The sequence below is a fragment of the Schistocerca americana genome, chromosome 4 (assembly GCF_021461395.2).
Source record: "Schistocerca americana isolate TAMUIC-IGC-003095 chromosome 4, iqSchAmer2.1, whole genome shotgun sequence".
In the NCBI taxonomy this organism is placed as follows: domain Eukaryota; kingdom Metazoa; phylum Arthropoda; class Insecta; order Orthoptera; family Acrididae; genus Schistocerca; species Schistocerca americana.
This window is the reverse complement of record NC_060122.1, coordinates 258,957,581-258,983,190: the sequence shown is the minus strand read 5'-3', so window position 1 is coordinate 258,983,190 and position 25,610 is coordinate 258,957,581. Positions and strand designations below refer to the sequence as shown.

Genomic DNA, 25,610 nt, shown 5'->3' with positions numbered 1-25,610 from the left:
AAATAGGAGATTTCTACCACCTTCTAAGCACAATAATATGTGACAACTGATGTAAGAAAGACACAAAAAGCAGACTGGCACAGGCGTGGAGGGTTTTCTAGGCAAAATAAGTCTAATAGTATCATACAATGGCGTTAATCTGAGGAAGTAACTTCTGAAAATGTGCATTTGGGGCATTGCAATACACGATAGTGAATTGTGGGCCGTTTTTCTCGGATAATGTGTGGCAGTTATTGTAAGTGGTTGCCAATTCGAATCGAAAATTGAATTTAAGTTTCTGAGATGTGGTGCAATAGAAGAATGTTCAAAGTTATGTGGCCGACAAAGCAAGAGGAGGTTCTCCGCATAGTAGATGGAGAAATAAATGTGTGGAAAAGTAGGAGAGACAGGATGATAGGACATTTGTTAACACGATGTAGACGATGGCAACTGTAAAGGAAGACCGAGACTGAAATTCAACCTGTAAATAACTGATGAGGTAGGTTGCGAGTGTTACTTTGAGATGAAGAGGATGGCACAGGAGAGGAATTCAGATAGGGCAGCAACGTACTAATTATAGGACTTATAACCGAAAAAAGAAGTTGTGAGACATGGAGGAGTACCATGCAACCAGTGGAGAAGTTCTTTAAGGGTGTCATTCGCTTTGGCATGGTCTCATTATGCTGTCGACAAGGTAGATGAAATAAGCTTGGATGATAATGATTTGGCAAGTCGCCGAAACGAAGCATTTGCTGGAAAGATATGACCAGCTGATACATCGGTCGCCTGTAAGTGACAATGGTAAACTTTCCGGATGGCTAAAAACCACGGATCTGCTTCCAGTGATAATAAAATTATGAACTCGAACCGTTGCCTAGTTTTTGCTGTACTGTATAATGCTATTGCGTGACAACAACAGGTTTCCTAACACTTTACCACAATTCGTGAAATCGCTGTTGACGCCCTTACTGCATCAATCCCTGTGACCAGCAGTGTGAGTCTGTATGCAGGGTAAGAAGAAAGGGGGCGGGGGGGGGAAATTGACTGAGGAATAATAGCTGTAGTGCTCCAAACGTAGGGCATGACTGGATGGTATGTGGTTCACAGTTCATCGCCGTGGGGACTAATATATTGGTGTCATCTGTTTCAGTAATGCCAACTGACGTACGTCGTCGTCATCCTGAAGATCTTGATTGTAACACCTGAACCGATTGTTTAGCACAAACTGAGGTATTAAAGGTTTATACTTCACAAGAAAAAAGAGCATGAACAGCACTGTGTTCCATATGGTTAATCGCATGGAAACCTATTAACGGATATTAAGAAAGAGTGTGTTCACTCTTCGCATATCTGAAGGCTTGAATTCTGGTGAGAACACTTTCAGTAAGGGATCTGAATGACTTTTGGGGAATGACAGCCCGTTATTCCTCAACAGCCGGACATAGAGATGATAATGATGTTGAACTCTGGGGTCTGCAGCGAACTCTACGTTATAACTGATCCCAAAGGTGATCAGTTGAGTTCAAGTCGGGACTCTGTGCAGGCCAGTCCATTTTAGGAATTTAGCTGTCCACAAACCATTTCATCATAGATGCTGCTTTACGATAGGTTATGTTGTCGTGCTGATGCAAATAATAATCGTCCCCAAAATGTACGCAGGACAGAATGCTATAAAATGTGTTCATATCCATCAGAAAAACGCCCTCGTATCATAACCCCAACTCCTCTCTATTTCACACCCTACACACAGTCATTCTGCTAGCTAGGCTGCTGGTAGAAATTTGAAACACGCGAGTCAATCCTTCCGCTGACTTCATGCGATTTTTACAACCAACCACTGCCGTTCTCGAAGAAAGTGTGAAATATCCTACCCATGCAAAGGAGCAGAAGTCCACTGTTTGAGACGTATTGTGAAGTGTAAATGGGACTGGTCCATAATTTTCTAATTCTCAATAACCTACACAACTGTGACATTAATTTGGACATGAAGTTCGTTCCCTGATCCGCAATTATGGTATCAGGCACCCCAAACTTCAGTAACCAATTACTGACTAAAGCTTGTGCTACCGTACTTGCCTATTGGCCTGGTGTTGATACCTTGGCTAGAAAGCGCGAAAAGTGATCAATTATAGTTAAAACGTAACGATTCCCAGCCGGTGTTTTGTTATATGGCCCGCAGACATCTATCCCGATAAACTCGAAAGGTTTCGAAACCTCTGGTAACCGCTGCTATTGAATTCTTCCGCGCGTCATATCGGCTCGCTCCGCACACGATATACAATTTGCTACTTAGTGTTCCACATCCCTTCTCCTAGTGCGCCACAAAAATCGTTCTGCTACCCGTCTTCCCGTAGCTCGACGACCCCCATGCCCTGAAAGCACATGATCATGGACCTGCTTTAAGACTTCCTCCCCCAAGCTCTTTGGTACCACTACCCGTGGTCCACACCTGGTAACTCTATACAGCAAATTTCCATTCACAATTAAATGTGGTTGAGTTGTAAAACCCTGGCACTCCTCAGCCTCTGCTTGTGTCATATGCCATTCCGCGACACTCATACCCATTACTTGTAATGCGTCTGACCTGCGACTTAATGCATTTACATTATCGTGTTTCTTCCCTGGCTTATGAAATACTTCAGAGTCAAACTCAATTTTAAAGCTCACCGTGTTAACTGGCTAGAAGGATTCTTGAGTCCCAGAAACCATTTCAATGCTGCATGATCTGTCACTGCCTTAAACATTCTACCATCCAGTTAACAACGAAAATGCGTTACTCCGTATATTACAGCCAATATCTCCTTTTCCGTTGTGGAATAATTCCGCTCTGCCCTATTTAACTGTCTAGAAGCATACGCAATCGGATGCTCCTTTCCATTCACGATTTGCCCCCAAACACATCCTACTTCGCCATTTGAAGCGTCACATGATAAGATAAAGTCTTCTTCAAAATTCGGAATCACCAACACCAGACCACAAAAAATCTAATTTTTAATTCATCGAAACCTTGCTGGCATTCCTCCCTCCATTGAAATTAAATCCTTATTTAAAAGCCTTCTTAATGGCTCGTCTACTTTAGCAAAATCCTTTACAAATTTACGATAATATGAACATAACCCAATATATGGTTGTAACTGCTTCATTGTACGTGGCGTCGGAAAATTTTGAACTGCCTCTGTTAACCGAGGATCGGTTTGAACCCTTGTTCACTGATTACATGACCTAAATATTTGACCAGAGTCTGCGCAAAATTTCATTTCTCTAAACTTAATGTTAACCGTGCCGACCGCAATCTTGTAAAGACTGCTCTTAACCGCGATACTTGTTCTGATATATCCTTCGAAAATGCTATAATGTGATCTAGGTAATCCATAAATGTCTTTGATTTGAATCCCCTTAAAATCCCATCTAATAATCGCTGAAAAGTCGCCAGTGCATTCTTCAACCCGAACGGCATACATATATACTGATAGTGCCCCCAGGAACAGTAAAAGCTGTCTTTGCCCTACCCTATGGCGATACTTCCAATTGATGGTATCCACTCTGTTAATCCATCGTCGTAAAATATTTACATTGTCCCAAATTATCCAATGTGTCTGTGATATTCGGAATAGGATATGAGTCTGACATATTTTTCGCATTCAGATACCTATAATAACAACAAAACCTATATTTCCTTGTACCATCTACCGACTTCTTAGGTACGAGAACTACATTGCTTGAATATGGACTATCGCTATGTTCTATGATTCCGTCCCATAGTTGTTGATCTATAAACTCCTGTAGTAGCGGTTGCATATGACGTGCTACCCTATATGTTTTCCTAAACACTGGTGTACTATCCTCTGTTAGTATGTGATGTTTCGTAACCGGTGTTGCCGGTAACCTACCCTCCGTTCCGAATAAATCGCTAAATGTCAATAACATTTCCTCCAACGCGACCCTGTCGTCTCCCTGCAAATGCTGTAAATTTTCCGTTGCGCTGCATCGACGTTTTGCTTATGGCTCTCCCCTAAATCCTCCATATCGAGGTCATCTTTATCAAAAACCCCCAATGTGGTCAATAACAACCCTTTCGACAAGCTTAAATTTGCTCTGCCGAAATTATCTATACTTACAGGAACCCTACAATCTCCTTCCACATAACTTGCGTGAGGTAAACTCCTCCGCACAAAACAGTGCGCCTTATCCAACTCCTCATTACTCGAGAGTGGCTCCACCACAATGTACAACGTCTATCTTCTCTGTACCTGCCGGTATGTTATCCTGCTAATCGACTTTTAATGAATCCGTTCGCAGTTTAGCTGGCGTCACCTACGCATTAAGTGAGCGTTGCGACATTCGTCCATTTGCAACCGTTTCCCCCATGAAAAACATTGTTCCACCGAGTTCCACTGTTCGTTGCCAAAGATCTTACTTCGCGTGATGTTTGTCAAGGAAATCCAGTCCGAGAATCACCGAATACCCCTCACCCACACATGGTGACACCTTCACCTGCTCACTAAATTTAGTTCCTACGATCACAAATTGAAGTACCGTCGTACCCAATGACTCCACTTCATTATCCCCCACCCCACTTAACCTATGACGTGGTAGCTCAAGCCTTCTCCTGCTAACCACGTCTAGACTAATAACAGACACGTGTGCCCCCGTGTCAACCAGAAACCTCTGCTCCCTTCCGTTCACCAAGCCTCATAAGCACCATTCCGTCTGTGCACCTACAAGCGCATTACCTAATTTCATTGGGACCACCCTCCGACAGTTGAAGCACTCCCATTCTCGTTTAAGGCTGCAGTCACCGAGGTTCCTCCCTACTTTTACTCCTGCATTTCACTGCCCAGTGACCCATATTTTACCACATGAGTAACACCGCAACTGACGCTGACACTGCCTCCTAATATGCCCTACCTGGCCGCAACCAAAACAATTAATTTCCACTGTGGTGTCACCGCCAGACACCACACTTGCTAGGTGGTAGCCTTTAAATCGGCCGCGGTCCATTAGTATACGCCGGACCCGCGTGTCGCCACTGTCAGTGATAGCAGACCGAGCGCCACCACACGGCAGGTCTAGAGAGACGTACTGGCACTCGCCCCAGTTGTACAGCCGACTTTGCAAGTAAAGGTTCACTGACAAATACGCTCTCATTTGCCGAGACGATAGCTAGCATAGCCTTCAGCTAAGTCATTGGCTACGACCTAGCAAGGCGCCATAGCTTTGATAATTAATATTGTGAAGCATGTATCATCAAGAGCGATGTTCTACAAATGTGGATTAAAGTTAAGTATTACAGCAACTGCGTCCATTTTCTAAGTTGTCATTTCCTTTTAACTGTTTCAGACCTCACGCCAATCTGCGTGAGCTTAACGCGTGCCTTTCGGCTTCCTCTCGTTGTGACTTGGCTGTCGTGCTAAGTCACAACATCCACTGCCAGAACTTTATGCTCCACCCTTTGCTTCGTCGCATAATCCACCTCCTTTAAGTATGTGGCAATCCTTAGAGCCACCACAAGATCACTGGGATTCTCTTTTTCAACTGGCGTGACATCTCCAGCGGTATTCCCCACAAAAACACATCTAACACCCCGTTCTCGGCCTCCTGTATCAACACTGTATTAGTCTCTCCATTCGGTGACTGTTCGGACGTTTGTGCATTCAGCTTTCGAATCCTGTCTGAGAAAATTTCCACAGTCTTATTTCTTCTCATAACTAACGCATGTAATTTTTCCTGAAAAAAAAAAATTTTACTATTCTGTTTTTGCTACCTCTGGCGTAAGCCGGCCTCAAGCACTGCAAATGTCCCCACGTTGTTCAACGTTTCATGGTACAATATGTACGACTTGGCATCCCCTATCAGGCGCCACTTCGCCACTCTCAACATTACAACATCCAACCACCCATTGTCGTCAGCCATTGTGATAATGTTATTAAGGAATACCGACACATCCTCCATTGTTTTACCAGAAAAAGGGTTAATCAGTGCCGCGATTGCTGGGAAAAACGGTCTATGACACTCCCCAATCAACAATTTACTTTCACCCAACGTCCCTTCCCTTACTTGCCATGCCTCGAATCTCCTTGCTAGTTCTTCATTTTTTTTTTTTTTTTTTTTTTTTTTTTTTTTTTTTTTTTTTTTTTTTTTTGTGTCGATTATACTTGCCTCCGACAATACCTGAATTTGCTCAGTTAGAGTGACTTCAGATTTTGCTGTAGTCACTGCTGCAGCCTCCACTGCTTGCCATGCTTCCACCATTCTTGCTTATAGCTCAACTGTTAGCATTAAATCCACTCTGCTACTCCTAAAACTTAGTTCTTGCAGCGAATCATCGCCCATCTACATTCTGAACAATTGCGGGCCAAATGTCCAAATCTGTTACGAGTAAAACAACTCTTTGGCACTACTTTGTACCCAGTAATCTGTGACCTGACAGGTTACAAAGATTCCATTGCTTAGGTGCTATGTCCCCATGTCCCCCATTTCCCCAGAATTCAGATAAATCTACAGGCTCCTCAGGCCTTACAAAAGACACCTTCTAAAATTCCATCCTAATTGACACTTAACCCCTTAAGACACAAAAGAATGACAAATAATCAATAAATCTAATGTCACTAACCCATCCTCAACGTGCTCCTGTGCAGGTGACTGTCTTGCTTTCCTTCCTATACCGATATGGACGAATACTTCCAGAACGACAAGACGTAACAAAATGTGTACGACCACCCATCATGACCGCAACCAAACAACTCAACTACCCCTTCACATGGGCACACCTCAACGCTACTTGCAAGACATAAGATGTGGGAGTGGAAATTCGATACCATGTTGTAACCGGCATCACTTCTGACACCACTGTTGCGGGGCATCAATGGTCAAACCCCGGCCTCCAGATGGCCAAGCTGAAGCCGGAACCCACCACACCACTTTTCGTCAGGAGGCTGAGCAACTTCAATAGCGTCAAGGGGCAGTGCAGAGTGATACAGTGGAATTCCGAAGTATTCGTGTATTCAAATAATTTACAGTACCATGATGGGTGCAGCATAGTGTCGGCGTGCCGCCCGCAGCGCTGTTCTGCGAGTCCAACTGGCTCAGCAACTCCTGCTATGTTGACGCTGGTGCTCCATTAGCAAGGTCACTCAGCTAGGATTTGGCCACACTCTGCCTGGTCGCCGAGGTGTCACGTCCTGTGTCGCTTAGCTGCCCATGATTCCGCAGACTGTTGCAGTTCCTGGTCCCCAACACCCTCCGCCCTGTTCAGCCTGCTCTGTCCGACCCTGGGATGATGGTTGTTGTACTGGTCACCCATGGCCCTCAGGCTAACGCTGCTCCCAGGACAGGACAGGTCTCGAAACAGTGCCCTCCTGGATGTGGTGCTGCAACTTGCTGCTAGTGGTGCTTGCCTGATGACCACACCTGCTGCAGTCTCTAGCGCTGCTCCAGTGCTGCCACGCCTCCCGCAGCGTACACCTCGCCCGGTCCCCAGTACGCCAGGTGGGAAGTGAACGTGGCCCATCCTGGACCCGCTGTGATCTCCAAGGGCTGCCATTCCGTCCCACCCTGGTGTTGTGTCCCTGGAAGCGGAATACAGCCAGGACAAGTACATGGTAATAAAGAACAGGTTCCACAGCATATTTATAACATCACTGCCAGACTGGTCCCTATAAGCGTAGACAAGCACAGGTCCGACTTGACTCATCAGACCTGGCCCACCTCAAGCTAAGAGTGCCTGACTATTGATACTGCTTTCCCCTCACTTCTGATGTAGTGTCAGAGAGAGACAGAAACTAATCCCATACATCAGCCATGTACACATGGCCACACTCAGCTCTGGCCTGCTGCCATTCCTCACACATCCTAATAACTTAAAGCAATGCTGCATTTCCCTGCCTCACTGTTGCTTCTTTCCAAACAAATCGTACATGCAATACGTCGCTACAGCTCTGTGCCATATTTACCCTGTCTGGCCTACTAGCTGCTGATTATTACCACACACTGCCAGCGGCGCCAGACTTCATCACCCAACCGCGCCTTTACTGAATTTTAACAAAATTTCAGCTTCCTATGACTAATACTAGCACAGCAACTTGAAGGCAATAATGTAGAGAGAGAAGAGGAAGTAGATGAAGATGATGTGGGAGATATGATACCATGAGAAGAATTTGGCAGAACACTGAAGGAAATAGGGCCCCTGGAGTAGAAGACATTCCATCAGAAGTACTGGTAACCTTGGGAGAGTCGAGTCATGAGAAAATTTTCAAACATCAAGAGCAATGTAATAAATCCAATTCCAAAGAGAAGCAGTTGCTTAAAGGTGTGAATATTATCGAATCATCAGTTAAATAGGGCATGGTTGCAAAATACTAACACGATTTCTTTACAGAAGAATAGAAAAACTGGAATAAGCCTATCTCAGAGAATATCAGTTTCGATTTTGGAGAAATGCAGGAACACGAGAGGGAGTAGACTCTGCGACTTTTCGGACAAGATAGGTTAAAGGAAAGGCAAACTTATGTCTGTATCATTTGCAGCCTTAGAGAAAACTTTTGACAACGTTGAATGGGAAACCCCCTTTGAAATTCAGAAGGTAGGTAGTGGTAAAACTGTAATTTACTTTTGCTTCGGGATCTCATAGGGCCTAAGTTTTTTTAATTCTCTTTGAGTTAAATTCTTTCCTTCTTGTACACTGTTCCACACAAGGTAAGTAACAACGTCTACTGTATGTGGAAAGTGAGAAGCAAGTCTCTTTAATGCGCGCCTACTGCAGCATGTTTCATGGTGGAAACCACGTTTACCTTTTGCCTAATAGGAGACTTGCCTTGAGAAACTGTAGCGTGAGACTGTTTAGTTTAAAATCAGAAAAATGGCCATGGTTAACACAATTCCTTTGTGTTTCTGTTCCCCATACCATGACAGGTCCAGCTGCATATGCAAGGCGGCATTTGTGGTGTCTGGAAAGCTGGAGAGAGATACCTACTAACTGAAGTTGTGGCAGGGTCTTATGTGTTTCCCAGATATTTGATTTGCAGAGAGCGTCCTCTCTGAAAAAGAAGAGTATGAATGTATTTTATTCTTGAAATTTGTTATTTTACTCAAGAATTATTAGGCCATCAACTAGTTAAATCAAATTAATGATAACCATTTTCATTTATGGTTTTAACTTGTTTGCCTGAAAGATATTTTTTGCAATATATTTATCACAAATCACTTTTTGCAACATTCATTTGCAGAAGATATATTTGTTGTTATTTACATGATAAACATAAATATTAACAAGTGCATTTGGTTCACTTAAAATTTACTTTTTCAACATTTTAAATATTACCCTTTAATCAGTTGCCATTCACAGCTGCTTGACTCTCCCAGCTGTAGAGTGTCAGCGATTTCGTCCCTGATTATAATTGTCAGATACCCTTAGGTGCGGTTTTTTCTACGATTTCCTGATGTTATCTACCATTAGTAAGAGTACTGCAATTACTATTACAAGGTTTCACTTTATGGACAGCAATAACAACTTTTACTTTCCAAACAGCAACAACAACAACTATTACTACTACTACTTCTACTACTACTTCTGCTTCTGCTACCCTACTACTACTTCTATTAATACTACTGCTACTGCTGTCATTTTTGTATACATAGTACTTGCTAATATTGCCATTAAAATTTGCTTTCGTTATATGGGAGTAACATAAAAACCACAACATCAATTCATAGGAATTTACTTACTGCCTTATTTCACGAACATGTATGTACTTTTGACTCAGGGAGACTCATTTTGCTGTCCCAGATGGCAACTAGGTCGTCTATACCTCCCACATTAGACCATCACCTGTACTGTCTCTTTCATCATTGGCGCAAAGACTGGCAGCTGTTCCTCGACATTAATAAATGCGCCGTTATACCTCTAAACACACTAAAAGATCTCACAGTAACAAGCGTATCTATCAATTAAACCAATCACATTTCTCAAATGTGTTGGGATATTCATCCATAGTATTTCAATGTTAACGACCATATCTACTTGCACGTGAAAAGACCATTTGGAATTTCATTAAAAGGATATTGCTAAAGGTTACATGTTTATTAGGGAGATCTGTGACAAATCACTCGTAAGAACACTTCATCAGTACAGGAATGGAAATGTTTTACTGAAAACTGGACGATTTATTTATTATCAGTTTAGTTAGCAAGAAAGCGTCGCAGAAACGCTCAACAGGCTTCTTGGGTATGTGTTGAAATACATGCTTTCCGAGAGTATCCTTTACAGCACAAGGAAGGAAAATATTACGTTCTTCGTAGAACATTGAGCATTATGACTATGACAACCGATTCTTGGATTGCTTGAAGGAGAATGAACAGTCGTGTAGCCGAAAATGGAAGAAACGACACCTACATGAGTGTTCCCCCCCACCCCCCCCCCACCCTCACTCCCATGTATTTTAGGTGTAGAATACGAGGTGTGATTGGAAAGTTTTAAGAAGGGGCTCATAATTGTACGATGGTGGTACTTACATGCTACTGTGGTGCATCTCCTTCAAAATAGTCCCCTTCTGACTGAACACATCGACTCCAACGGTGTTTCCACTTTTGGAGATATTCCTGGAAATATGGCGGTTGTGGATGCACAGGAATTTTGAATTTGGTAAAAAATTCGACGATGGAGAAGGCACAATTTGCCGGAGCATTGTCATGGTGTAGCACCCAACTCCTGTCTTTCCACAATGCAGGCCTTTTCTTCTGCACCTTTTCACACAAACTCTCAAGGACACATTTGTAGTATTCCTGGTTAATTGCGAGTCCTTCAGGGGTAAATTCATGATGCACAATACCGGTAGAACTGAAAAAGTTCACGAACATTGTCTTCACCTTCGACTGACTGTGCCTGGAGTCTTCCACTGCGAAGACAGCACTTTGGGTTCAGGATCATATCTATATAGCCATGAATCGTCACCTGTAATTACCCTATTTAACAAATCAGTTAATCAGTTCTCAGCTCACTTGAAGTCGGCATTGTCTCTTGTCACTTGACAACACTTTTGAAATGAATTTTATGGACACTCGATGCATGTTGAGATCTTCAGTTGAAATTGACTGAGCAGCATAGAAACTTAAATTAAGTTCATCAGCCATCTCCTTAATTGTAAGTCTAAGATCAGAGCGCACTAAGTTGTGAACTTTCACAACTTTTTCATTCGTTTTTGAGGTGGAAGGACGACCGGACCATGGTTCATCTTCAAATAATTCACGGCCATTTTTAAATCTGTTGAACCAGAAGAAAACATTTGACTGGCTCATACAATTATCTCCAAAAGCTGTTTTTAATAGTTCGTAAGTCTCAGAAGATGATTTCCTGGTTTAAAAAAAATTCACACAAACTCTTTTTTACATCCATTTGTACGCAGAGCTAATACGACAACAAGCTCTAACAGACCCACACTCTGACAGCTGCCACAACGAACTGAATAAAGGAAACGCATTTTCCTGTCAGAAGGCGTTCAAGGACAAGGCAGTGACTCACTCCCCACCCTCTGTGAACCTGCCCGCCAAACCAATAAGCAGTAGTGGATCCATTCTTAAAAATTTCCTATCACACCTCCTATATTGAAAAAGAACACTTTTAGAATTATAAAACACGCAGTTAGTAATAATTAATTTGATTAGCAAGCTGTAATCATGTTTTTGACATGTTGAATAATTGGGACTTCGGTCGGTTGTTCGCAGCGTTCTTGCGAGAATGACACGAACAACCGGCAAAAGTCCCGCTTATTCAGCTTGTCAACATATTGTTGGGAAAGCCCTTAAGAATTGAATCGTCAATTGTTGGAACCAAATAAAAGTCATTTTTTACACTTTTCAGGAGAAACAAAAAACTTAATACTGACATTTGTATTATTGCTACATTACTGGAATTTTCAGAATTTAAATTGACTTTAGTCTGCTTTTATTCAGAGAGAAATAATTGACTTAGAGTACATCATTTCGATATTGAATGTTTTCAAAGTTTTTTGACTTATTTGGTTTCAACAATTTAAAATACACTCCTGGAAATGGAAAAAAGAACATATTGACACCGGTGTGTCAGACCCACCATACTTGCTCCGGACACTGCGAGAGGGCTGTACAAGCAATGATCACACGCACGGCACAGCGGACACACCAGGAACCGCGGTGTTGGCCGTCGAATGGCGCTAGCTGCGCAGCATTTGTGCACCGCCGCCGTCAGTGTCAGCCAGTTTGCCGTGGCATACGGAGCTCCATCGCAGTCTTTAACACTGGTAGCATGCCGCGACAGCGTGGACGTGAACCGTATGTGCAGTTGACGGACTTTGAGCGAGGGCGTATAGTGGGCATGCGCGAGGCCGGGTGGACGTACCGCCGAATTGCTCAACACGTGGGGCGTGAGGTCTCCACAGTACATCGATGTTGTCGCCAGTGGTCGGCGGAAGGTGCACGTGCCCGTCGACCTGGGACCGGACCGCAGCGACGCACGGATGCACGCCAAGACCGTAGGATCCTACGCAGTGCCGTAGGGGACCGCACCGCCACTTCCCAGCAAATTAGGGACACTGTTGCTCCTGGGGTATCGGCGAGGACCATTCGCAACCGTCTCCATGAAGCTGGGCTACGGTCCCGCACACCGTTAGGCCGTCTTCCGCTCACGCCCCAACATCGTGCAGCCCGCCTCCAGTGGTGTCGCGACAGGCGTGAATGGAGGGGCGAATGGAGACGTGTCGTCTCCAGCGATGAGAGTCGCTTCTGCCTTGGTGCCAATGATGGTCGTATGCGTGTTTGGCGCCGTGCAGGTGAGCGCCACAATCAGGACTGCATACGACCGAGGCACACAGGGCCAACACCCGGCATCATGGTGTGGGGAGCGATCTCCTACACTGGCCGTACACCACTGGTGATCGTCGAGGGGACACTGAATAGTGCACGGTACATCCAAACCGTCATCGAACCCATCGTTCTACCATTGCTAGACCGGCAAGGGAACTTGCTGTTCCAACAGGACAATGCACGTTGCATGTATCCCGTGCCACCCAACGTGCTCTAGAAGGTGTAAGTCAACTACCCTGGCCAGCAAGATCTCCGGATCTGTCCCCCATTGAGCATGTTTGGGACTGGATGAAGCGTCGTCTCACGCGGTCTGCACGTCCAGCACGAACGCTGGTCCAACTGAGGCGCCAGGTGGAAATGGCATGGCAAGCCGTTCCACAGGACTACATCCAGCATCTCTACGATCGTCTCCATGGGAGAATAGCAGCCTGCATTGCTGCGAAAGGTGGATATACACTGTACTAGTGCCGACATTGTGCATGCTCTGTTGCCTGTGTCTATGTGCCTGTGGTTCTGTCAGTGTGATCATGTGATGTATCTGACCCCAGGAATGTGTCAATAAAGTTTCCCCTTCCTGGGACAATGAATTCACGGTGTTCTTATTTCAATTTCCAGGAGTGTATATACTTTTTGATTTTTTAGGATTTAATTTTTGAACACTTCATAATATATTAGCATGGTCTGACACAATGGAACAAACTGAATTTTAAGAGCAACAACGATTAACTGTGCATTAGCTATAATTTTCGTCAGTCACTGGCCAAGAAACCACTTCTCCATAGAATGATCTCTTTGCAGCAGGCACATATTAGATGACTTTCTTCACATCTTCCATCTTCATTCTGGAAATAGGTACTTGGTATGTCGGGTGGGTCACTGGAATGCTGTCCATTAATCCTGGAATGATTGACTCGTGTGTCTTTCTAAAGCGAAAAGTATGGCTTACTAATCCATCGATGTACGGAAGGCCAAGCACCTCTCCTATTCCAAGGCATTGTATATCTTTGGAGCTACTCGGAGCGAAGAAGATTTTTTTATTGCATTGTCCTGTCACTGTCTCACACGAAGCGACACTTTTCCTAAAATATTTTGGCCACCAATTGTCGGAATCTAGCATTTCGTCTCTATTAACTAATTTTACTGCACATTCCTTTTACTGCTTGCTATCAGTTCCATGTATTCATAAAAGGTGTAAATGCAGTCACGAGTTTTTATTTTCCTCTTATATTGTCCAAAGTCGCGATCACACTTAACAATGAGTGGCCTCTCTCAGGAAATTTGTGTATTATACTCTTGAGGATTCCTGCTTGAACCATGCCCATACACGTGCGTATAAAGGTGTGGCTTTTGTTCTGGCCGATACAACCGTCAGAACACAAAAGAAGATTAGCCACATTTTTACTGAGATTATTTTTTAGTCAATCAGAAACGAAAGATGCTACTTCGTTCACACATTTCCTTCCTAAGCCTTCATGGTACAAGTACACAGTGAAGTGTTCAGTTTTCAAATCATGTTTGCTGAAACAGTACACCGACACTTGTTGCAGGTAGAATATCTATTGCATAGGGATAAGTGGAAGCGGCAAGTTTTGCGTATAATATTGAACTACGTCTCCCACAGTATCAACGGACTTGGCTCATCTCTTGGCATACCGAAGTGAGTTGTAAAATTTAGAGCTACAATGCCTATGAACGTTTAATTCCGCTCTGGAGACAAGCTTGGCTCTTTCATTTAAATGTGATCTTTCCAGTTTGAGTTCAAGCTTTTCACATTTACAACAGACATCATCCTGCGGTCCGAAAAAGGAATAACTAGAACTGTCCCGATAATAATTACGATAAACATCATATTTTACTTTACAATATATATATATATTTGTCATTGAACATATTGTGCATTGTCCGCACATTTAGTTCAGAGTTTAAATATGCTACTATTTTTTGTGAATAATGTGAGGTTTTTATGGGGAAAGACTTTATATGCTCGTGAATGAGTGCAGGGGTATTGTCTGGTGTGTTCTTGGTGTTCAGGCTTTCCCGCGTTTATGAATAGGTGTGATTCCCATCAGCAGCAATTTACAGATTCGAAACACGAGCGGATTCGTCACTGCATGTATATTCAGGAAAGCTTTCTTGTACACCAGTTTCCTTTCACTTCCAAGCACTATATGGTAAAGAAACGTTGCATTCCTACAGTTTTCACAGCATTCTGGATCAGATTTCCGAGGACACCTCTGCTCTACTTCCTTCGCTTCAATAAGGCGCTGCAGTCCTGGGTATCTTTGGTAGGAAGATCAAGGTATTCTGCCAAAATATTATTACATTTAATTACACAAATGGAGTCATAACATTTAATTCCGCAGTTGAAAGTAAATTAATAATATAACATTGGTGTTGCTGGTAATATTGATGTATTTACATCTATACGGTTTCCTACGGTTGTTCCAAGAAAGACTGTTATTTACCTGCAAAATTCTCTAACTGCTTTCCCTGGAACATAATCTCCTCTGTAATTTCGATAAGATAGTCTTTTTGTACCAGCTGTCTTTACCTTATTTCTATCATAATCTCCACTACTATTCTTCCTTTTTGTAGCCATAGTTATACAACCAAGTGCCACTCAGTGAATGTTAACAGTGACCGTTAATGTCACATCAAAGGAAGTGGATAATTTTATCAATAATGTATAGTATTGGAGGAAAACAGCTTCAGCGCGGAAACGAGCAGTAACTGTTGGAGGCAAATAAATCACTGACTTATTTCGTTTCAGCAACAAAGAGTGTAAAATGCACCACGTTTTCTACCATTTGTAGGAGACTGGCGTATTTCATTTCAACACCAAATCATAGGTTATACTCTTCGATGAAAAACAAAAATTGAAAATTTTGACTTATTTGGTTTCAAGTATTTCCGATTCAGTTACGTAATCCGTTTTTATTGTTTGCAGTACTACGTCGTACGACGTAGAACTGAAGGGTCAGTGTGCATACAGCTACGGCAATGTGACAAATATGGGCGCATTCCTGGTTGGCGAAACTGCTTGGGGCGATACAGTCACATATTTTGAGGGATACCTGCGAGGTTACATCGACCTGCCCAACATCGAGGTCATCTATGACTTCCAGGCGGCGCTCACCGTCGGCGATGTCTCGGGCAGCGCCACGCACAGATACCCTAACAACCGAATCGAGGTGACTGTAAGTATTGAGCACGAGTTCTCTTCGCTTACCTACGTCTCGTTATTCTTGTCTAAGTGACTTCATTCCAACTCGAGAAACTTCGTTTTGAGCGCAAACTGCTCTTCATTTTCCGTAAATATTAACTATTTTGTTCATTCGTCTTGCTAGTTGCGCTCTGGACTTTGTTTCAAAGAGCTAGCATTTTTCAAGACTTCACCGTTTGCTGACGGAAGTTTACCGTATACTGCGTCTCCTCTGGGGAAAAGACACGAACTGGACATATAGCAGCTTGGCCTTTAAGTAGGGAAGTAGGGATTTGAACGCTGAGATGATGAAAATAATCAATGATTAGGTGCGTAATTATACAAAGGGGATGGAGATCTCTGCATTAAAGACACAAAATTTATTATTTAAAGGGCACTTTTTTCATAGACAGACGGCAACTATATAATGAATATAAATCAGGAAAAATAACAGAATTCATAACCTACTTAAAAGGAAGTGTTGGGGAAAAAGCACAACGTGATGTCATTTGAACTGAATAAGGAAAGGATGCTGGCTAAGAAAATAAAACACATCAAAAAGAAAGTTCAGATTCAAAACAAAACTTATTAATGATGAAGAGTAAGCTGTAAAGTTTCTTGTATTAATGTATTCGTTGTTTTCATTCACTGTAATTGGAACAAGCTGGCAACGTCTAGTTAGACGCTTTTCGTCTACTAGTTTACAAATGTAAATTTGAAAAAAGATAACACTTCACGATACTGTTGTTTCTTTTTCTGGTCATTTTCTAAAATTTCGCTGTTAACTGTAATTGTAGGTAAGAAATCTGAATGTGGAAGGTAATGAAGGGGTCCTCATATGAATAAGGATATTGAGATATATATAAGAAAGTGATTTACATGCAGGATGTTGCAATAGTATGACTAACTTGGAATTTATCTGGCGAGAAGGACGGTTCATTGCTCTAATTTGTTATGGGACCAGTGGGGTAGCTTACATTTGATTGGATACGTCGCTCTCAGAAATTTTCTCACCGTCAAGGAGAGGGAGGTTTGAAACACCTGGATCCCTTCTCTGGCTGACTCGTTTTGTATTCGCATAATATGACGCCATTTTGCACCATTCTGACAAGAAGAACGAAGATCATACTCGAGAGGTAACGGAAACAATGTTCGAAAATACACTGACGGAAAAATTACAAAACAAAACAAAAAATAATTCATGGAAAGAAATTCCTGGAATGCAGTGGCTTGTGTAACATATTTAATGGATTAATATTGGAAGATCACGTGAGAAACCGCCATAATACTCAATGCAAGCATAAACGTGTAAGCATTACTTGTACAGCTGCCGGATGTCAGTTTGTGGGATAGAGTTCCATGCCTTTTTCACTTTGTCGGTCTATACAGAGAAGGTTAACGCTGTCTGTGGATGAAGCTGGTGTTGTCGTCCGATAGTGTCCCATAAGTGCTTGATTGCTATCAGACCGGATAATCGAGCAGAACAAAGCAACATGTCGACACTCAGTAGAGCATTTTCGGCTACAACAGTGGTATGTAGGCGAGGGTTTTCCTGTTGGTAAACAACCCGTGCGATGTTGTTCATGAATGACAGCACAACAGGTCGAATCACCATAACGAAGTACAGCGTTGCGTTCAGAGTGCGTGGGATAACCAACAGGGTGGTCCTACAGTCATAACTCCAGTGAAGATCCAGTGTGCCTAGCCTGGAGGCAGATTGGTTGCAAGTTCTCAGAGGGCGTCCTCCTAAGAAACGCACGAATATGTTTGGCATCTAGGCAGAAACAGATTCCACAGAAAACCCAACAGACCTCCTCCCTGCCTTCCAATGATTTGTCACTTGACGCCACTGAAGTCGCAAATGGTGGTAGTTTGAGGTCAGTGGACTGCACGTTACAGAATGTCTGGCTCAGAGCTGTCCTTGAAGTAACCGATTTATAACAGTTCGTTGTGTCACTGTGGTGCCTACTGCCGCCCAGATTGCTGCTGCAGATGCAATATGATGCATCAGAGTCATACACTAAACACGAAGGTACTCCCTCTCGCTATTGCCACGTGGCCTCCCGGAACCCTATCTTCCTCTGACCATACATTCTCGAGACCACTGCTGCCACCAGTGAAGAGAAGTTGCTACATACGCGCCAAACCTTTCTGCAGTATCTCAGAAGGTACATCTAGCTTCTCGTAGCCCTATTACATGGCCTCGTTCAAAATCTTTGAGGTGTTGATAATGACGTCTGTGTGGCTCTAAAGGCATTGTTGACCATCTCACCAAGTCTTATCTCAAAGGTAACTAACGCTCGAGACGTGCATTCAAAGTAAACCTGATTTCCACCGTCATAGTGCCACAACTAGCGCCACTCTTGTGCGATTTTCGCGATATTTAAATAGACATTATCTTTAAGATATAGAAACACGCCATTCACCTTTCGTTTATGAAGCCGTACTCCTAAGTGTCACGATTTTTTCTGTCCTCTCTGATCTCCTTTCTGTCACAATAATGTAGTTGGCTCTCCAAGTAGAGCCTCGCATGCGCAAATTTTTATATATACGGTACTGGAAAGAGTTGTCAACAGGCCTCTGGGAATGGGTAATTGTCTGTGACGTGGAATCGGCCGCCCCGCTAGCTCCGAGAACCTCATTTCTATGATTGTGGAATGGAAATTTTTCTTCCCACGAGGATGATATGCAAGTTAGCATGCCCACACACACATGCTTCGTGAAAAGTCTGCGGACGAAAGCCTGTGCCCACGGAATCGCATTATGGGGCCTCTCTGTCACCATAATACACTGGTACACCTGCCTAACATCACGTAGGATCCATGCGACCACGCAGAAGTGCCGCAAAATGACGTGGCATGAACTTGAATAATTTCTCAAGTAGTACTGGAGGAAACTGACACTACGAATCGTGCAGGGCTGTCCATAAACCTGTAAGCATACCAGGAGGTGGAGATTTCTTCTGAACAGCACGTTGCAAGGCATCCCAGATATGTTCAAAAATGTTTATGTCTGGGGAGTTTGGTGGCCAGTAGAAGTGTTTAAACTCAAAAGCTGTTCCTCGAGCCACTGTGTAGAAACCCTTAACGTATGGGGTCTTGCACTGTCCTGCTGGGAAGTCCGTCTGAAATCACAATGGACATGAATGGATACAAGTGATCAGACAGGGTGCTTACGTACGTGTCACCCGTCAGAATCGTATCTATACGTATCAAGGGTCCCATATCACTCCAACTGCGCACGCCCCACACCATTTCAGAGCCTCCACCAGCTTGACATGCAGTGTCTATGGATTAATGAGATTGTCGCCATACCTGTACAAGCCCATCAACTCGTTACAGTTCGAAACGAGTCTCGTCCGACCAGGCAACGTGTTTCCAGACATCAACAGACAAATTTCGATGTTAACGGGACCAGCCGATGCGTAAAGCTATGTGTCATACAGTCATCAATTGTACAGGAGTGGGCCTTTGGCTCCGAAAGCTCATGTCGTGGTGTTTCGTTGAATGCTTGACATGCTGACACTTGGTGATGGCCCAGCATTGAAATCTGCAGCAATTTGCAGAAGGGTTGAACTTCTGTCACGTTGAACGATTCTCTTCAGTTGTCGTTGGTCCCGTTCTTGCAGGATCTTTTTCCGGCCGCAGTGATATCGGGAATTTGATGTTTTACCGGATTGCTGATATTCACGATACACTCGTGAAATAGTCTTACGAGAAAATCCTGACATCGCCACCTCGGAGATGCTGTATCCCATCGCTCGTGCGCTGATTATAACACCACGTTCAAACTCACTTAAATCTTGATAACCTGCTATTGTACCAGCAGTAACCGATCTAACAATTGCGCCATACACTTGATGTCTTATATAGGCATTGCCGACCGCAGTGCCGTATTCTGCATGTTTACATATCTCTATACTGGGTGATCAAATAGTCAATATAAATTGGAATACTGAATAAATCACGGAATAATGTAGATAGAGACGTAAAAATTGACAAACATGCTTGGAAGGACATGGGGTTTTATTAGAACAAAAAAAAATAATAATAATACAAAAGTTCAAAAAATGTCCGACAGATGGCGCTTTAGCTGATCAGAATAGCAACAATTAGCATAACAAATTAAGACAAAGCAAAGATGATGTTCTTCATAGGAAATGCTCAATATGTCCACCATCATTCCTCAACAATAGCTGTAGTCGAGGAATAATGTTGTGAACAGCACTGTAAAGCATGTCCGGAGTTATGGTGAAGCATTGGCGTGGGTTGTTGTCTTTCAGCATCCCTAGAGATGTCGGTCGATCACGATACGCTTGCGACTTCAGGTAACCCCAAAGCCAATAATCGCACGGACTGAGGTCTGGGGACCTGGGAGGCCAAGCATGACTAAAGTGGAAGCTGAGCACACGATCATCACCAAACGACGGGCGCAAGAGATCTTTCACGCGTCTAGCAATATGGGGTGGAGCGCCATCCTCTATAAAAAGCCAGGCTGGAGATGATGCGATTCTGTAACATATCGGCGTATCTCTCACGCGTCAGGGTAGCAGTTACAAAACCAGAATCACGCATTTCCTCGAAGAAAAAAGGCCCAATAACGGTAGATGTGGTAAATCCAAGCCATACCGTGACTTTCTCGTCGTGCAATGCAGTTTCAACGACAGTTTTAGGGTTTTCGGTAGCCCAAATTCTGCAGTTTTGGGCGTTCACAGACGCTCGGAGAGTGAAATGAATTTCGTCGGTCCACAACACATTACTCAACTAATCGTCATTTTCCGTCATCTTTTGAAACGCTCACACCGCAAATCCCTCCGCTTCACTAAATCGCCAGGTAACAGTTCATGATGCCGATAGATTTTATATGGATAGCATCGGAGGGTACGCCTAAGTTCCAACCAAACAGTAGTGTATGGAATGCCGGTGCGACGTGTGACTGCACAAGCGCTGACTTCCCCGTGCATAGACGGACCCGCCAGAGTCACCATTTATTCCTGAACTGTCTCAGCAGCATTACGCCTTGCGCTGGGTCGGCCACTACGGGTATATCATCTAAACAACCCGTGGCTTCGAACTTCGAAATCATTCTCACCACAGCTGCATTTGTCAACGGACCTTTACCCATTCGAATCCCCTTGCTATGGCGATAGGATCGTAACGCTGAACTAGCACATTCCTCATTCTGATAATACAGCTTCGTGTGGCACCCTTTGTCATCAGCTTGAGTAAGGAACTCCTTTTCCTTCTGGTGTCTACAAAAGAACTTGCCGGAAATAAATCTGGCAGTTGTGTTTGTAGTGGTACGTCGGAACTTGTCTGGAACGATGCCTTCAGTACTCGATAGTTTCCCGCTATTGTAGGGATGGAAAAAACTGGTTAGTTAAAACCGATACCGATATCTTAGTTCTCAATAAACGGTATTTTTCGATATTTGTTTGGTCTTGGGTATAACTAGCGTTTCTTTTTTTTGATTTTTTTAATTAATAGCCAATTAAAAAAACTGATCTATCAGTTAGCCGTAACAGCTGTGCTAAAATTTTTCGTTTTTAAATCAATCTTTCTTTTTAAAAAAAAAAAAAGTAATTTTTATTCGTAAAGTTTGCAATAGTCTGAAATACTGAGTTATTATAGAAATTGGGAAAAGCAATGTACTATTTTAATAACACTGCCGACACAGATATGGCATAGGAAATTGTACAGCATTGCTGAGACAATAATGTCGCTGTTCCCGTGTGACGTGGCTCAAGTTAGGCGTGCATGTGCAGCGTGCAAGACTTGCGCCAAACCGGTCTATGCGGTAGTTTCTCCCTGGTGTCACCAGACATGCCTTGTATTGCAGAATGGTATCAGCTCTAGTCTGGAAATGTTTTTAAGAACTGACTTAGGAATGCAGTGCAATGCTTCATTTGCTTTAACAGATTAAAGATTTGCCTGTCATTGCTACGAAATAAAAAAAGGGAAGGATATTATGGCAACAGAAATAAAATAAAAGTTTCACAACAATCCATTCATAGCACACAATGAAAATAGAAGGTAGCTGATCTGCTGCCTATGTCTACATAATATGCCTTTATCTGCTTGTAGTCCTTGAATACGAACAAATTAGGAGGAAAAACAGAGTTCTTCAAAGACAGTTTTCACCCTTTAACACTGGTTGTCCGTAATATTCAACTAGTTGTGTGATTCAAGATTACAATATGATTTTCTTTTAGACATCCCAAAATACAGGTTTTTTTTGTACTATTTAACCACTTACCATTTTTCGAGAAATGAGTGCCTATTTATTTTGAAATTTTTCTTCTATGTATCTTGGAATTGAGTGAGTCAAAATTTTAATTTTTATTCGGTTTCTACTTTGATTATAGAAAATAACAGGAAAAAACCGAGAATCCGTGACTTCAGAAGCAGATTATATTAAGCGATTTTAACTGTCATTTGGTGTGTAAAAAATCTGGTACAACCAAATACAGGAAATTTCAGCGATAGCCATCATCCCTAAGCAACTATAGAGACTCGTAAATGGGGCGGCTGGAACAGCCGATGTAGGAAAGGCAACCCGTTCCAGCTGAAGCTGATTTTTCAGAAGCGATGGTTGACGCACACGAATAGGTCCGGAAACATCTTTGTTTCGCCGACACAAATGGACCAAGGAAATTTAAGGCTTTCTAAACACCAGATTGATCAGATGATCTTACGTTAGTGCCGGCCCATGTGGCCGTGCGGTTCTAGGCGCTTCAGTCTGGAACCGCGTGACCGCTACGGTCGCAGGTTCGAATCCTGCCTCGGGCATGGCTGTGTGTGACGTCCTTAGGTTAGTTAGGTTTAATTAGTTCTAAGTTCTAGGCGACTGATGACCTCAGAAGTTAAGTCGCATAGTGCTCAGAGCCATTTCAACCATCTTACGTCAGCTCGGTTGTTAAGACAACTCTCTCTCTCCTTCTTTCCCCCTCTCTCACTCTCTCTTCCCCTCCCCCCCCCCCCTCTCTCTCTCTCTCTCTTTCCTGCATGGAATTATCCACTGAAAAATATTACTCGAAATTATTTAAGACGGTATCTTAGAGGACCCGATGTCCACTCGGCATTGGCTGACAGCGAGATAAGTGTTCTTATTGCCTAAAGCGCAGTTTTAGGGTCGTGATGCGTCTGTCTGAGCTAAAACGACGCAAAGTGCAACTCAGTGACTGTGGAGTGGAAGGGGGAACCCAAAAAATTACAGGGGCAGATGCATATATAGTTAAACACTTTTTATTTAAATTCAGAACTCGATTACTAATTATTCTATTTAGCTGCCTGTAACGATTACAGTAAATAACAAATTTCATGTAGCAATCATTGATAATTTCAGAAACTAGTGTCACCCCTCAGGGAAGGTAAACATTAGTACTCGGTCAATCACTTTGTGCCAAAAATTACTGTAACGTTGCATCTCATAAACAATATTAAGTCCAAGGGCAAAGAAAATTTACAGGTAGACCATAGTTGTGCTGAGACTGCACTTAACCATAGGGGCACAAATAACGAATGTTCTCCCTGTACAAGTAATTAAGGTTCATTAAATCCTCTAAAAATTTAAAAACGAATATACGACAAAACAGTACAATAATTAAATACACCTAAACAGCAGGGTCAAATAGTTGCTAAATTCCCCACATTCCCCACACCAACTTATACACAATCAATTTTTAAAAAAATGGTTCAAATGGTTCTGAGCACTATGGGACTTAACTTCTGAGGTCATCAGTCCCATAGAACTTAGAGCTGCTTAAACCTAACTAACCTAAGGACATCACAGACATCCATGCCCGAGGCTGGATTCGAACCTGCGACCGTAGCGGTCCCGCGATTCCAGACTGAAGAGCCTAGAACTGCTCGGCCACACCGGCCGGCCCCTTCGGCTCCGAAAGCCCATGTCGATGGTGCTGTGTCCCACCGCTCGCGCACCACCTGTAACACCACGATGAAACTCACTCACTTAAATCTTGATAACCTGCCATTCTAGCAGCAGTAACCGATTTAACAACTACGCCAGATGCTGTCTTATATAGGCGTTGCCGACGGCAACGCCGTATTCTGCCTGTTTACATATCTCTGTGTATGAATATGCATGCCTATACCAGTTTCTTTGGCGCTTTAGTGTATGAGGCAAAACAACCAGAGCTAATTCATAGGATAGCCACACAATAACGAGGCCAATCAGGAGCGCCCATCAGCTCAACAAATTCACACAATGACGACAGGCGTCTCACCACCTTACTTTAGCACATCGAGGTCAGTTTAAATTTTGGAAACAGGCAGCCAGCTGCAGCTCTTTGGGACATTACAGATTCCAGATGCAAAGGGCTTACAAGCTGAGACAATGTATCAGAAATAAGTTCTGCGTGTAACATTACGCTCTTACCACGGTCACCTGAGAAATGAACCAGCCATTAATAGCTGTCGAGGTCAGAATATTCCATCTGGCTGAACGCAATAGCCGCTCTCCTGGGAAGACGCGGGCAGCCCCCGCAGCATATCCACAACTCAATCGCGGCGTTGCGGCCCCGCAAGGTCAGAGCTCCGTCGCTCGTTGTACGCGCTGTCAGCTTGTGCTGAAGGCCACGCAAATATCACAGCAGCCGGGAGACGTCCGCTGTAGCCCTGTATTGCACTACCATATTTATCTGTCAAAGCTGTTATGTCAAATGTTTTTGCCAAAGAAATTTGATAGTGCAATAGGGAACTTTGTCAATTATCGCCCTTCATCAGACAAGTTTGACAAAAACTAGGGCCTCACCGTAAATTTGATCATAAAAGTCTTTCGTCTTCTGTTCACGGCAGTGTGAAATGTATTTGTCTGAAGCGCTGGAATCGTTACAGCTATTTGACGTCATAGCTGCAAAATTTAGTTGGTATGTTTAACAACTTTGTCCCGGCAGAGGTCCGAGTCCTCCCACGGACATGGGTGTGTGTTTTTTTCTTAGGATAATTTAGGTTAAGTAGTGTTTAAGCTTTAGGACTGATGACCTTAACAGTTAAGTCCCATAAGATTTCACACACACATTATTAACAACTTTGTTTCGACGAGGGTGGTGGGTGAGCAAGAGGTTCAATGTATGCTAAGAATCATGTGCCGATGGGTTGGCGACTTCAAACCCACAGTCGCAGCTACAGCCATCCACCTCTAAGTCTGGAAACATACGGGCAGCTCTTCAGTTAGCCAGAACAGAGGAGGAGGAACACTCTAAACTAAAAAAAAAAAATCTTAGCTCTCCTTGCTACTTGGTTTATTTTTTAGCTCTGGATGCCACAAGTTAAAAAGAGCATCATATGTATCCTAGTTTTCATTAGTTTTGTTGTTGTTGAAACACTAATTCTTTTAATTAAATTAATCAAAAATAAAAATAGTTCCTAAAGGCCATATGTATACCAAACATTTATTTACCTTCAAATACACTATCGGCCATTAATATTGCTACACCAAGAAGAAATGCAGATGATAAACGGGTATTCATAGGACAAATGTATTATACTAGAACTGACATGTGATTACGTTTTCACGGAATTTGGGTGCATAGATCCTGAGAAATCAGTACCCAGAACAACAACTTCTGACTGTA

General features: G+C 43.1%; 1 protein-coding gene across 1 annotated transcript in view; it reads left to right on the top strand.

The window, feature by feature from the left end:
• LOC124612301 overlaps positions 1-25,610 on the top strand; it is a 114,507-nt gene that overhangs the window by 41,774 nt on the left and 47,123 nt on the right. Inside the window, exon 3 of the mRNA XM_047140414.1 lies at positions 15,761-16,010. Coding sequence (XP_046996370.1) covers positions 15,761-16,010 — 250 coding nt within the window. The remainder of the gene's footprint in view (positions 1-15,760; positions 16,011-25,610) is intronic.